The sequence below is a fragment of the Heterodontus francisci genome, chromosome 22, assembly GCF_036365525.1.
Source record: "Heterodontus francisci isolate sHetFra1 chromosome 22, sHetFra1.hap1, whole genome shotgun sequence".
Classification (NCBI taxonomy): domain Eukaryota; kingdom Metazoa; phylum Chordata; class Chondrichthyes; order Heterodontiformes; family Heterodontidae; genus Heterodontus; species Heterodontus francisci.
The window spans coordinates 36,432,752-36,445,014 of record NC_090392.1 but is presented as its reverse complement, the minus strand read 5'-3'; the positions used below and the strand labels follow the sequence as shown (position 1 = coordinate 36,445,014).

At 45.9% G+C, this 12,263-nt stretch overlaps 2 protein-coding genes across 3 annotated transcripts in view; both read right to left on the bottom strand.

Moving 5' to 3' along the window:
• Positions 1 to 12,263, bottom strand: part of LOC137381315 (zinc finger protein 391-like) — a 380,661-nt gene that overhangs the window by 52,469 nt on the left and 315,929 nt on the right. The gene's annotated exons all lie outside the window — the stretch shown is intronic.
• Positions 9,608 to 11,728, bottom strand: LOC137381313 (zinc finger protein 22-like). 2 transcript variants are annotated; one of them, XM_068053691.1, is made up of 2 exons: positions 11,665 to 11,728; positions 9,608 to 10,607 (listed from the first exon to the last, which is right to left on the bottom strand). In XM_068053691.1, the coding sequence occupies exon 2, from the start codon at positions 10,315 to 10,317 to the stop codon at positions 10,003 to 10,005; it is 315 nt and encodes a 104-aa protein (XP_067909792.1). In that variant the 5' UTR covers positions 10,318 to 10,607; positions 11,665 to 11,728; the 3' UTR covers positions 9,608 to 10,002. The 2 variants fall into 2 exon arrangements, with proteins under 2 accessions (XP_067909792.1, XP_067909793.1); XM_068053692.1 differs by lacking the exon at positions 11,665 to 11,728 and adding an exon at positions 11,447 to 11,603.

Below are 12,263 nucleotides of genomic sequence, written 5' to 3'. Positions count from 1 at the left end.
TGTTTTCTCTCCTTTTTTGAATCGCAGTGTTACATTTGCTAACTTTCAATCTGCTGACACCACTTCAGAATTTAGGGAATTTTGGAAAATCACAGTGAGTGCATCCACTGTCTCGACACCTATCTTTTTTAGACCCCTAGGATGTAGACAATCAGTTCCTGAGGATTTATCAGATTTAGTCCTTTGAGTTTCTCCGGTACTTTTTCTCAGCTGATATTAGTCACCTTAATTTCCTCACTCTTATTAGCTTTTTTTTATTCATTCTTCGGATGTGGGCGACGCTGGCCAGGCCAGCATTTATTGCCCATCCCTAATTGCCCTTGAGAAGGTGGTGGTGAGCTGCCTTTTTGAACCGCTGCAGTCCATTTGGGGTAGGTAGACCCACAGTGCTGTTAGGAAGGGAGTTCCAGGATTTTGACCCAGCGACAATGAAGGAATGGCGATATAGTTCCTAGTCAGGATGGTGTGTGACTTGGAGGGGAACTTGCATGTTCCCATGTATTTGCTGCCCTTGTCCTTCTAGTTGGTAGAGGTTGCGGGTTTGGAAGGTGCTGTCTAAGGAGCCTTGGTGCATTGCTGCAGTGCATCTTGTAGATGGTACACATTGCTGCCACTGTACGTCGGTGGTAAAGGGAGTGAATGTTTGTAGATGGTGTGCCAATCAAGCGGGCTGCTTTGTCCTGGATGGTGTCGACCTTCTTGAGTGTTGTTGGAGCTGCACCCATCCAGGCAAGTGGAGAGTATTCCATCACACTCCTGACTTGTGCCTTGTAGATGGTGGACAGACTTTGGGAAGTCAGGAGGTGAGTTACTCGCCTCAGGATTCCTAGCCTCTGACCTGCTCTTGTAGCCACGGTATTTATATGGCTACTCCAGTTCAGTTTCTGGTCAATGGTAACCCCCAGGATGTTGATAGTGGGGGGTTCAGTGATGGTAATGCCGTTGAATGTCAAGGGGAGATGGTTAGATTCTCTCTTGTTGGAGATGGTCATTGCCTGGCACTTGTGTGGCGTGAATGTTACTTGCCACTTATCAGCCCAAGCCTGGATATTGTCCAGGTCTTGCTGCATTTCTACACGGACTGCTTCAGTATCTGAGGAGTCATGAATGGTGCTGAACATTGTGCAATCATCTGCGAACATCCCCACTTCTGACCTTATGATTGAAGGAAGGTCATTGATGAAGCAGCTGAAGATGGTTGGGCCTAGGACACTACCCTGAGGAACTCCTGCAGTGATGTCCTGGAGCTCAGATGATTGACCTCCAACAACCACAACCGTCTTCCTTTGCGCTAGGTATGACTCCAGCCAGCGGAGGGTTTTCCCCCTGATTCCCATTGAACTCAGTTTTGCTAGGGCTCCTTGATGCCATACTCGGTCAAATGCTGCCTTGATGTCAAGGGCAGTCACTCTCACCTCACCTCCTGAGTTCAGCGCTTTTGTCCACGTTTGAACCAAGGCTGTAATGAGGTCAGGAGCTGAGTGGCCCTGGCGGAACCCAAACTGAGCGTCACTCAGCAGGTTATTGCTAAGCAAGTGCTGCTTGATGGCACTATTGATGACACCTTCCATCACTTTACTGATGATTGAGAGTAGGCTGATGGGGTGGTAATTGGCTGGGTTGGATTTGTCCTGCTTTTTGTGTACAGGACATACTTGGGCAATTTTCCACATTGCAAGGTAGATGCCAGTGTTGTAGTTGTACTGGGACAGCTTGGCTAGGGGTGCGGCAAGTTCTGGAGCACAGGTCTTCAGTACTATTGCCGGAATATTGTCAGGGCCCATAGCTTTTGCAGTATCCAGTGCCTTCAGTCGTTTCTTGATGTCACGCGGAATGAATCGAATTGGCTGAAGTTTGGCATCTGTGATGCTGGGGACTTCAGGAGGAGGCCAAGATGGATCATCAACTCGGCACTTCTGGCTGAAGATTGTTGCAAATGCTTCAGCCTTATCTTTCGCACTGATGTACTGGGCTCCACCATCATTGAGGATGGGGATATTTGTGGAGCCACCTCCTCCAGTTAGTTGTTTAATTGTCCACCACCATTCACGGCTGGATGTGGCAGGACTGCAGAGCTTAGATCTGATCCGTTGGTTATGGGATCGCTTAGCTCTGTCTATCGCATGCTGCTTACGCAGTTTGGCACGCAGATAGTCCTGTGTTGTAGCTTCACCAGGTTGACACCTCATTTTGAGGTATGCCTGGTGCTGCTCCTGGCATGCCGTCCTGCACTCTTCATTGAACCAGGGTTGGTCTCCTGGCTTGATGGTAATGGTAGGGTGGGGATATGCCGGGCCATGAGGTTACAGATTGTGGTTGAGTACAATTCTGCTGCTGCTGATGGCCCACAGCGCCTCATGGATGCCCAGTTTTGCATTGCTAGATCCGTTCGAAATCTATCCCATTTAGCACGGTGATAGTGCCACACAACACGATGGACGGTATCCTCAATGTGAAGGCGGGACTTCGTCCCCACAAGGACTGTGCGGTGGTCACTCCTACCAATACAGTCATGGACAGAAGCATCTGCAGCAGGCAGATTGGTGAGGACGAGGTCAAGTATGTTTTTCCCTCGTGTTGGTTCCCCACCACCTGCCGCAGACCCAGTCTAGCAGCTATGTCCTTTAAGACTCGGCCAGCTCAGTCAGTAGTGGTTCTACCGAGCCACTCTTGGTGATGGACATTGAAGTCCCCCACCCAGAGTACATTTTGTGCCCTTGCCACCCTCAGTGCTTCCTCCAAGTGGTGTTCAACATGGTGGAGTACTGAGTCATCAGCTGAAGGAGGGTGGTAGGTGGTAATCAGTAGGAGTTTACGTTGCCCATGTTTGACCTGATGCCATGAGACTTCATGGGGTCCGGAGTCGATGTTGAGGACTCCCAGGGCAACTCCCTCCCTGCTGTATACCACTGTGCCACCACCTCTGCTGGGTCTGTCCTGCCGGTGGGACAGGACATACCCAGGGATAGTGATTGCAGTGTCTGGGACATTGTCCGTAAGGTATGATTCCTTGAGTATGACTATGTCAGGCTGTTGCTTGACTAGTCTGTGGGACAGCTCTCCCAACTTTGGCACAAGCCCCCAGATGTTAGTAAGGAGGACTTTGCAGGGTCAACAGGGCTGGGTTTGCCGTTGTTGTTTCAGGTGCCTACGTCGATGCCGGGTGGTCCGTCCGGTTTCATTCCTTTTTATTAACTTCGTAGCGGTTAGGTACAACTGAGTGGCTTGCTAGGCCATTTCAGAGGGCATGTAAGAGTTAACCACATTGCTGTGGGTCTGGAGTCACATGTAGGCCAGACCAGGTAAAGACGGCAGATTTCCTTCCCTAAAGAACATTAATGAACCAGATGGGTTTTTACAACAATCGGCAATGGATTCATGGCCATCATTAGACTATCATTTAATTCCAGATTTATTAATTAAATTCAAATTCCCCCTTCTGCTGTGGTGGGATTCGAACCCATGTCACCAGCGAAAAACCCTGGGTCTCTGGGTTACTAGTCCAATGATAATACCACTACGCCACCGCCTACCCCTAGCTCCTAGGTTTCCCTCTATTTCTTCTACTGTGAAGACAGACACAAAATATTTTTTCAATATCTCTGCCACTTACTCATTCTCATGATAATTTCAGCTGTCTCTGCTTCTTAGGGACCAACGTTTACTTTAGCTACTGTCTTCCTTTGTTTATATACATAAAAGCGCTTACAACCTGTTTTTATATTCCTGGCTAGTTTATTCGTGTTCTTTTTTTTCCCCTTTTAACCAACTTTTGGTGGCCCTTTACTGGTTTCTAAAACAGTCCCAATCCTCAGACTTACTACTATTCTTTGCAACATTATAAGTGTCTTCTTTTAATCTAATATTGTCCATAACCTCCTTAGTGTGCCACGGGTGGATTTTTCTCGCTGAGCTTTTGTTTTTCAATGGAATATATTTTTGTTGAACATTTGGAATTGTTTCTTTAAATGTTTCCCACTGTTTATTTACTGCCATACATTTTAGTCTATTTAGCCAATCAACCTTAGCCAGTTCTCCCCTCATACCTACGTAATTGGCTTTAAGTGTAAGATTCTTGTTTGAGATTAGAGTATGTCATTTTCAAACTTAAAGTGGAGTTCAATTGTATTTTGATTTCTATTTGCCAGTGGATCTGTTACTATGACATTACTAATTAATCATGCATCATTGCACAATACGAGATCTAAAATAGGTTCGTCCCGAGTTGGTTCTACAATATATTGCTCCAGCAAACTGTCCGAAAGCATTCTACAAACTCATCTCCCAGGCCATCTTTGCCAATTTGATTGGTCCAGTCCATATGAAGATTAACATCTCCCACAATTATTACATTTGCCTTTGTTACAAGCTCCAATAATTTCTTGTTTAACGCTCTGTCCAACGGTATAATTACAGATAAGGGGCCAACAAACTCCTCTCACCAATGTGTTCTGATCTTTGCTATTCCTAATCTCCACCCTTACCAATTCTACTTCCTGATTTTCTGAGCCAAGATTCTTTCTCACTCCTGTCCTTATGCTATTCTTTACAATCAGGGCTACCCCTCCTCCTTTTCCATTCTGCCTGTCTTTTCGAAATATTGCATACCCTGAAATATTTATTTCCCAGCCTTGGTCACCTTATAACCATATATCTGTAATGGTGATTAGGTCGAAACCATTTATCTCTATTTGTGCCACCAATTCATCCATCTTACTGTGGATTCTCTGTACATTCAGATAAAGTAACTTCAATTTTATTTTTTTAATCACTGTTCCCTGCATGGACCTTACTCTTTGTTGCACTATTACCGTTAAACTTTCTGTCCCTTCCTGTCCCACTCGGCTTGACTTTAGCCACATGAATAAACTTTTCTATTGCCTCAACTTTTATCTTTGGATTTCTAAATCTCCTTTCACCCGAACCTTCATCCACCTCTGTTAGTTTAAAGCAGAGTTGTCCAACATACAGCCTGCGGGCCAACATCTGGCCCGCCAAAGATTTCCATCCAACCCGCAGATGCAAACTGTACCCGGGCCGTTCCTCATCCTCACCAGGGCTCCGTGACTGGAGATGGGAAATTTCCCTTTATCGTCTTCTTGCAGAGCGGCCTTTTAAAAAACACTGTGCTGAGTTACACAGCCGACAGCTGCTGAAGCAGCAACGCACTTCTTGACATTGGACAGATACGGGGTTTTCCAACTTTTTGTTACAAGCCCACCGGAGAACCCTGAATCTGTCTGATGTTGGGAGTTGCGTTCCTACTTTGGAAGCTGTGAAACTCAGCGCGATGTTTTTAAACAAACTGTGGGTATACCTACCCCAAATGGACTGCAGCGGTTCAAGAAGGCAGCTCACCACCACCTTCTCAAGGGCAATTAGGGATGGGCAATAAATGCTGGCCTGGCCAGCGACGCCCACATCCCATGAACAAATAAAACAAAACTGAACAACCACAAAGCTGCTGTGCTGAGTGCACCCGCTCAGTGTAACTGTTAGAGAGAGGGGGGGGTGGGGAGTGGGGGGTGAACAGAGAGAGAGAGGGGGAAACAGAGAGAGAGGGGGAAACAGAGAGAGAGGGGGGAAACAGAGAGAGAGGGGGAAACAGAGAGAGAGGGGGGAAACAAAGAGAGAGGGGGGAAACAAAGAGAGAGGGGGGAAACAAAGAGAGAGGGGGAAACAAAGAGAGACGGGGGAAACAAAGAGACAGAGGGGGAAACAAAGAGACAGAGGGGGAAAACAGAGAGAGGGGGGAAAACAGAGAGAGAAGGGAAAACAGAGAGAGAGAGAGGGGAAAACAGAAAGACAGGGGAAAACAGAAAGAGTGGGGAAAACAGAGAGGGGGGGAACAGAGAGAGGGGGGAACAGAGAGAGGGGGGAACAGAGAGTCAGAGATGGGGGTGGGCAGAGAGAGTGGGGCCAGAGAAATGGGAGAAGAGAGAGAGAGGAACAGAGAGAGGGGGGCAGGGGGTCAGAGAGAGAGAGAGGTGGACAGAGGAGGGGGGAACAACACAGCGATGGGGGAACACAGGGCAAGACAGAGAGAGAGATCAAGATCACTCCTGACAGATGGATATCTATCCAGAATACTCTGCATCGTGAAATCAAGTGTGCGGGCAGGGATTGACTACTTATGCAAGCAAAAACAATGCCAGGTGTGTCACCAAATCAGTTTTCAATATAGTGATGGGAAAGGGCGTCACTAAATTAATCTTCTCATTTAAAGCTTAGAGTCATATTCACGAAAATGCACATTTGTTGTTGTTTTTATTAGTAAGATAAATTTTTAATGCCTTTATCTTTCAAAATTTGCTCACCGGCCCCCCGAGCCAAAGAAAAATCGCAATGCGGCCCTCCGCCTGAAAAGGTTGGACAACCCTGGTTTAAAGCCATTTTCCAGTGAGGCGTACTGAAGAGAAAGGAGCTGTTTATTCTCTCTCAGCAAAAATTCTACAAGGAGCTACAGGGCCAAGTTAATTCCCTAAAGAAAGAAGGAAAACCTTTTTTTTCAAGAAACTGTTTGTATTGATGTGCTCATCGTTCAAAGAACTGTTTAATGCCTACTACAGCCGAAAGGTTGATTGCCTATCTACTGACAAATCCACGTGAACACTTCCAGTGACCTTTTAAGTAATTTAACTAGTTAACCTACAAATTTAATTATTGTATCTCCCCAGTATCAGTTTAAACTACTGCCCCTAAATACCTAAGTAACTAACTCTGCAGCTGAAACAAGCAAGCAGCTTGTTTACCACTGACTAAAACCGAAAGAACTACACTTTAATGTTAAGTTCAGTTAAATGCAAACTTGACTAGATTTTAGAAAAGAACTGGAATTTCCAAACTTCCCAAATTCCTGCATTAAGCACTCTGTCGTGCAGCACTCAGTCGAACAGAACTTCATGCGACAAGTGGTTCTGTTACATTAATCCAAAGGCTGTGAGTTCGAATCCCACCATGGCAGTTTGAGAATTGGAAGTCAAAATCTGGAAATAAAAAGAGCTGGTTGTCAGTAGAAGTGACCATGAAGCTGCTGGAATGCTTAAGAACGTGCATTTATACAGCGCCTTTCCCATCTTCAGGGCATTCCAAAGTGCTTTTCAGCCAATTAAGCATCTTTAAAATGTGTACTCACTCTTGTAATGTAGGAAAACATGGGCAGTCCAAGCTGTGCACAGCAAGATCCCACAAACAGCAAAGGGATAAAAGATCGGAGTGTCCTCTTTTTCACAATTAGCGTAAAATTTGTTCATTAATGCCCTCGACGGGGTTGTCCTTACCCAGTCAGGGCCTGTATAAGTGACTGAAAGTCTTACACTAATATGATTGAATATAAACTGCCCCTGAAGTGGTCAAACAAGCCACTCAGTCATATGAAACCGGTTCAGGGAGGCAGCCACCCACCACCAGCACCTACTGAAGGGGTAACTAGGGACAGGATAATAAATGCCAGCTTTGCCAGTTTCGCCCACATCCCAAGAATGAAACAGTAAAAACCTACAGCCGGTCATTTCCTCCAAGGGACTGGTGGAATATCTGAACCCCACCCACTGGAGACACCAAAGCTCATCTAAGCTCACTCTTATCAACCAAGCTTGCTCACACCCATTGCCCCCCCACCCCCTCACCCCTCAAAGGCTGAGGCATTAAAACCCCAAATTTCAGCATTTTGGGTGGCCCCAAAGTGGGGGGTATATTCCAGCAGGACAAAATCAGTCCTCTCAAAGACCTAGCTCCCAAGTGTGTTGGCACTAATCAAACAGTGGATTGGACACTTCCGCAGGATGGAAGACAGTCGCATACCCAAAGATCTCGTGTATGGTGAGGTGGCCGGTGCCAGACAACCAATGGGGTGCTCAAAGCTCTGCTTCAAGGATGCTTGCAAGCGTGACATGAAGGCCTAAATGTCAACTACCACATTTGGGAGTCACTAGCTGGTGAAAGAGGGAAATGGCGACACATCCTGTGGACTGGTGTGCACTACCACAATTACCAGTTACTACAGCAGCTTGGCAAGAGACACCAATGTCAAAAACAACTCACAGTATCACTTGGCAGCTTCATGTGCAACACTTGTAGCAGAACCTGCCTCTCAAGGATTGGCCTTCACAGCCATCAGCAAAGATGCACCAAGGAAAGACATCCCACCTAAATGGATTGTTTGCTGGGTGCCCATCATCTTTCATAGATGGAAGGATGCCAACCAACCCCACCACTGAAAGCCCCAAAGGCAGGCTGCGAGATATTGGCCATCTTTGTAAGGAAGAGAAGGAGCCATTAGAGATACTCAACACAGCTTCCAGAAAATAAATCGTATCTTACAAACTTGTTTGTGTTTTGTAAAGAAGTTGCTGTGTTGGTGGATGAGGGAAATCTGGTTGACATTGTCTATCTCAGGAGTGTAATCTAAGAACAATAATTTGTATTTACATTGAGGGTTGTGGGGCTGGAGGAGGTTACAGGGATACTGGGGATCCGGTTGACATTGTCTACCTCAGGGGTGTCAAACTCATTTTCCATGGTAGATCTGATCCGATATCCTGGCACTGGGTGAGGGCCACATTCAGCAGAAGTTATTGAAATAGAACTAGATGTAGATAAACTATATCAGTGCTTACTGACATTTAGATTTTATTCACTACTCCTGCTGCTCCTGATACCTGGCACCTTTTAGCTTGAACCATTGTATCAACATTTGGAGCAAATGACCAGGCTATGGCCTGTCTTGGATCTAACACAAGGGCCACTTGTCATCACAGAATCATAGAAATTTACAGCACAGAAAGAGGCCATTCAGCCCATCATATCTGTGCCCCCCAAAAGAGTTTTCAATCTAATCCCACCTTCCAACTCTTGCTCCATAGTCCTGTAGGTTACAGCACCTCAAGTGCATATCCAAGTGTTATTTTTTTCTTAAATATGATGAGGGTTTCTGCCTCTCTCACCCTTTCAAACAGTGAGTTCCAGACCGCCACCACCTCTGTGTGAAAAAAATTCTCTTCAGATTCCCTCTAATTATTCTACCATTAAGTCTATGCCCCCAGTTATTGACCTCTGTTATTGGAAATAGGTTCTTCCTATCCACTCTGTCTAGGCTCCTCAATCTTATACACGTCAATTAAATCTTCCCTCAGCCTCCTCTGTTCCAAAGAAAACAACTCCAGCCTATCCAATCTTTCCTCATTGATTAAAAATTCTCCAATCCTGACAACATCCTCATTAATCTCTTCTGAGCTCTCTCTGGTGCAATCACATCCTTCTTGTAATATGACCAGAACTGTATGCAGTACTCCAGCTGTGGTCTAACTAGTGTTTTTTCATCTTTCATTCACTTCAATGTCGAGGAAACTGACAGTTGGAACCTGTCAGAATGTGAAGACATTTACAAATGATTCAAGGGTGTCTTTCATCTGGGATCTTTCTCTATTCTGTCCACTTGAGGTGGTAGGTAACAGACTTTCTCCTGTGAATATCGAGCTGGAGTATAGGGTTGTGAGGTGTTTCCTTGTTCATCTTGTTGACTCTAAATATTGAATTTTGCGGTTTCAGTCACTGGATAATCAAACTCACAACAACAGAATGTCTTTTACTGACTTTATTAACAGCACTGCAATAATACAGACAGAGTATAGTTATCCGATCTGGAGAACAGAGATAATACAGTGGATTCAGGGCTCTCTTTATCCCAAGTTTGATCTAACAAACTGCAGCTACACTGGCGATATTTATATTTAACTTATTTACTACATTTGTGATCTGCCCCTGCTCAAACCATAACCACAAGGATATCTGTGCATTGTTCTGCCTGCGAGCACAAAGCTGTGTAACAGATACTGTTTCCTTGTTTCACATCTCCATACAAAGACCATCTCTTTGCACATTCCCTTTCTACACAATTGCAGCAGACATGAGCAAGAATGCCAGGTTCATTACTCTACACCCACATTTCATCAGCAGAAACAAACAAAGCATGTAATGAACAAAATAATCCAACCCCTGGCATCACATGTGAACTTGCTGGTGTCTCAACATGTGTTGTGACTGAGTGAATCTTTTCTTGCACACACAGCAGGTGAATGGCTTCTCCCCAGTGTGAACTCGCTGGTGTCTCAACAGATGCTGTGACTGAGTGAATCTCTTCCCACACACGGAGCAGGAGAATGGCCTCTCCCCAGTGTGAGTGCGTTGGTGTGTCAGCAGCTCACTGGCACTTTTAAAGCTCTTGTCACATTCAGAACATTTATAAGGTCTGTTATCAGTGTGAACTCGCTGATGTGTATAGAGGCTGGCTGACTGAGCAAACCCCTTCCCACACATAGAGCAGGTGAATGGCCTCTCCCCAGTGTGACTGCGTCGATGAGTTTCCAGGTCAGATGGATATTTGAATCTCTTCCCACAGTCGTCACATTTCCATGGTTTCTCCGTGGTGCGGGTGTCCTTCTGTCTCTCCAGGTTGGATGGTCAGTCGAAGCCTCGTCCACACACACAACACGTTTTTTCAGGCTGTGTAACTGAGGAGATGGTGGCTTAGTGGTAATGTCACTGAACTAGTAATCCTGCAGGCCCAGGCTAATTCCCTGGGGACATGGGTTCAAATCCCACGGCAGCTGGTGGAATTTAAAGTCATAAATTAATTTTTAAAAAGTAGAATTGAATGGTAACATCAGTAATTAATGGTACCGTGAAACAATCATTGATTGTCATAAAAAAAAACCCATCTGGTTCACTAATGTCCTTTCTGGAAGGAAATCTACTGTCGTGACCTGGTCTGGCCTATATGACTCCAGACCCACAGCAATGTGGTTGACTCTTAACTGCCCTCTGAAATGCCCGAGCAAGCCACTGAGTTGTCGAGGGCAATTAGGGATGGGCAACAAATGCTGGCCTTGCCAGCAACACCCACATCCCATGAAAGAATAAAAAAACTGATGAAAGTTCTTTCCACAGTCAGTGCACTGGAAAACTCTCACTTGTGTGTGTCAGTGCTTTTCCAATCACACTGATGTTTGAAATCTTTTCCTAGAGGTAGAACTTTCTCTTGGTTTGACTTTGCTGTCTGTAAATCCTCCCCTTCTAACCGCCTGTAAACGAACTTTACAAAAGTCATCACTGTTAGTCCAGGATAGAAAATCAGATTTTATTTTCGTTTCTATGGAACATTTTTTCCTCTTTTGTTCTCCCAAAGTTATTTACACTCCCTCCTCCCTATACTGAAATCTTAAACCCATCGCACCATTTCTTTCCTCTACTGCCAGTTTTCTCCCTCCCTCTGCATTAGCAGCTCTCCAACCCCTGTCTGCAATTAAATTAATGAGTCATTGATTTTCTTTCTTGGCCACTGGGATCCTGAAGCCCCGCCCACTCTGTTCCCTCACCAAGATGGTCACGCATGCGCCCATCCCTGAACAAGGCTCGACCTTCCTCTACTGAAATGGTGGTCGGTTACCTGGTAACCCTGGGTCTGTCACCAGGGACAAAGCCCCGCCTCCCTGATCCACTCGCAACATGGCGGCCATTGACCTCGCTACTCGGGCCTTTCAACCGCAGAGCAAACGTGGGACCTTGAGGTTCTTATTCGGGGTTTGCGACCGACACCCGGTGTTTCTGAGGCCTCCCCGCCCACCCGCCGGCTCCATTCCTCCCCTGCGCCCCGCCAACTCTCACCCGCTGCAAAAGCGTCTCCAGCACTCGCACAGCTCCAATCACTGTGACACTGCGCATGCTCCAGATACAGGACACTGCGCCTGCGCTCATTCCCAGTGACTTGCTCAGTAGCTCCAACATAGCAACCATTCCTGGATGTGATTGATGGTCGCTTTGTGAAGTGTTTTGATCTCCTGATCGAAGGAGGGATATACTTGCCTCCGTGGGAGTGTAATGAAAGTTGACTGGACTGATTCTTGCTATGTGCGCAGGGAGGAGGGAGAATTGTCCCCGGAGGAGACTGAGCAATCATTGCCTCGAGTTTAGAAGAATTTGAGGTGAACTCATTAAAACGTATAAAAATTTTCAAGGGTCTGGGTAGGTTAGATACCAGGAGGATATTTCCCCTGGCTGTGGAGTCTAGAACTATGAACCACAGCCTTTAAGGGGTCAGCCAGTTCAGATTGCGATGAAGGAAAATCTCTTCCCGCAGAGGGTTATGAATCTTTGGAATTCTCTACCCCAGAGAGCTCTGGATACTCAGGCACATTGAGCATATTCAGGACAGACATCGACAGATTTTTTTGAATTCTCAGCGAATTAATGGGTCTGCAAAAAAG

Bases quoted from the DNA above. Each gene is read 5' to 3' on its own strand.
- LOC137381313 (XM_068053691.1), bottom strand. From the start codon at position 10,317: ATGTGTGGGAAGGGGTTTGCTCAGTCAGCCAGCCTCTATACACATCAG.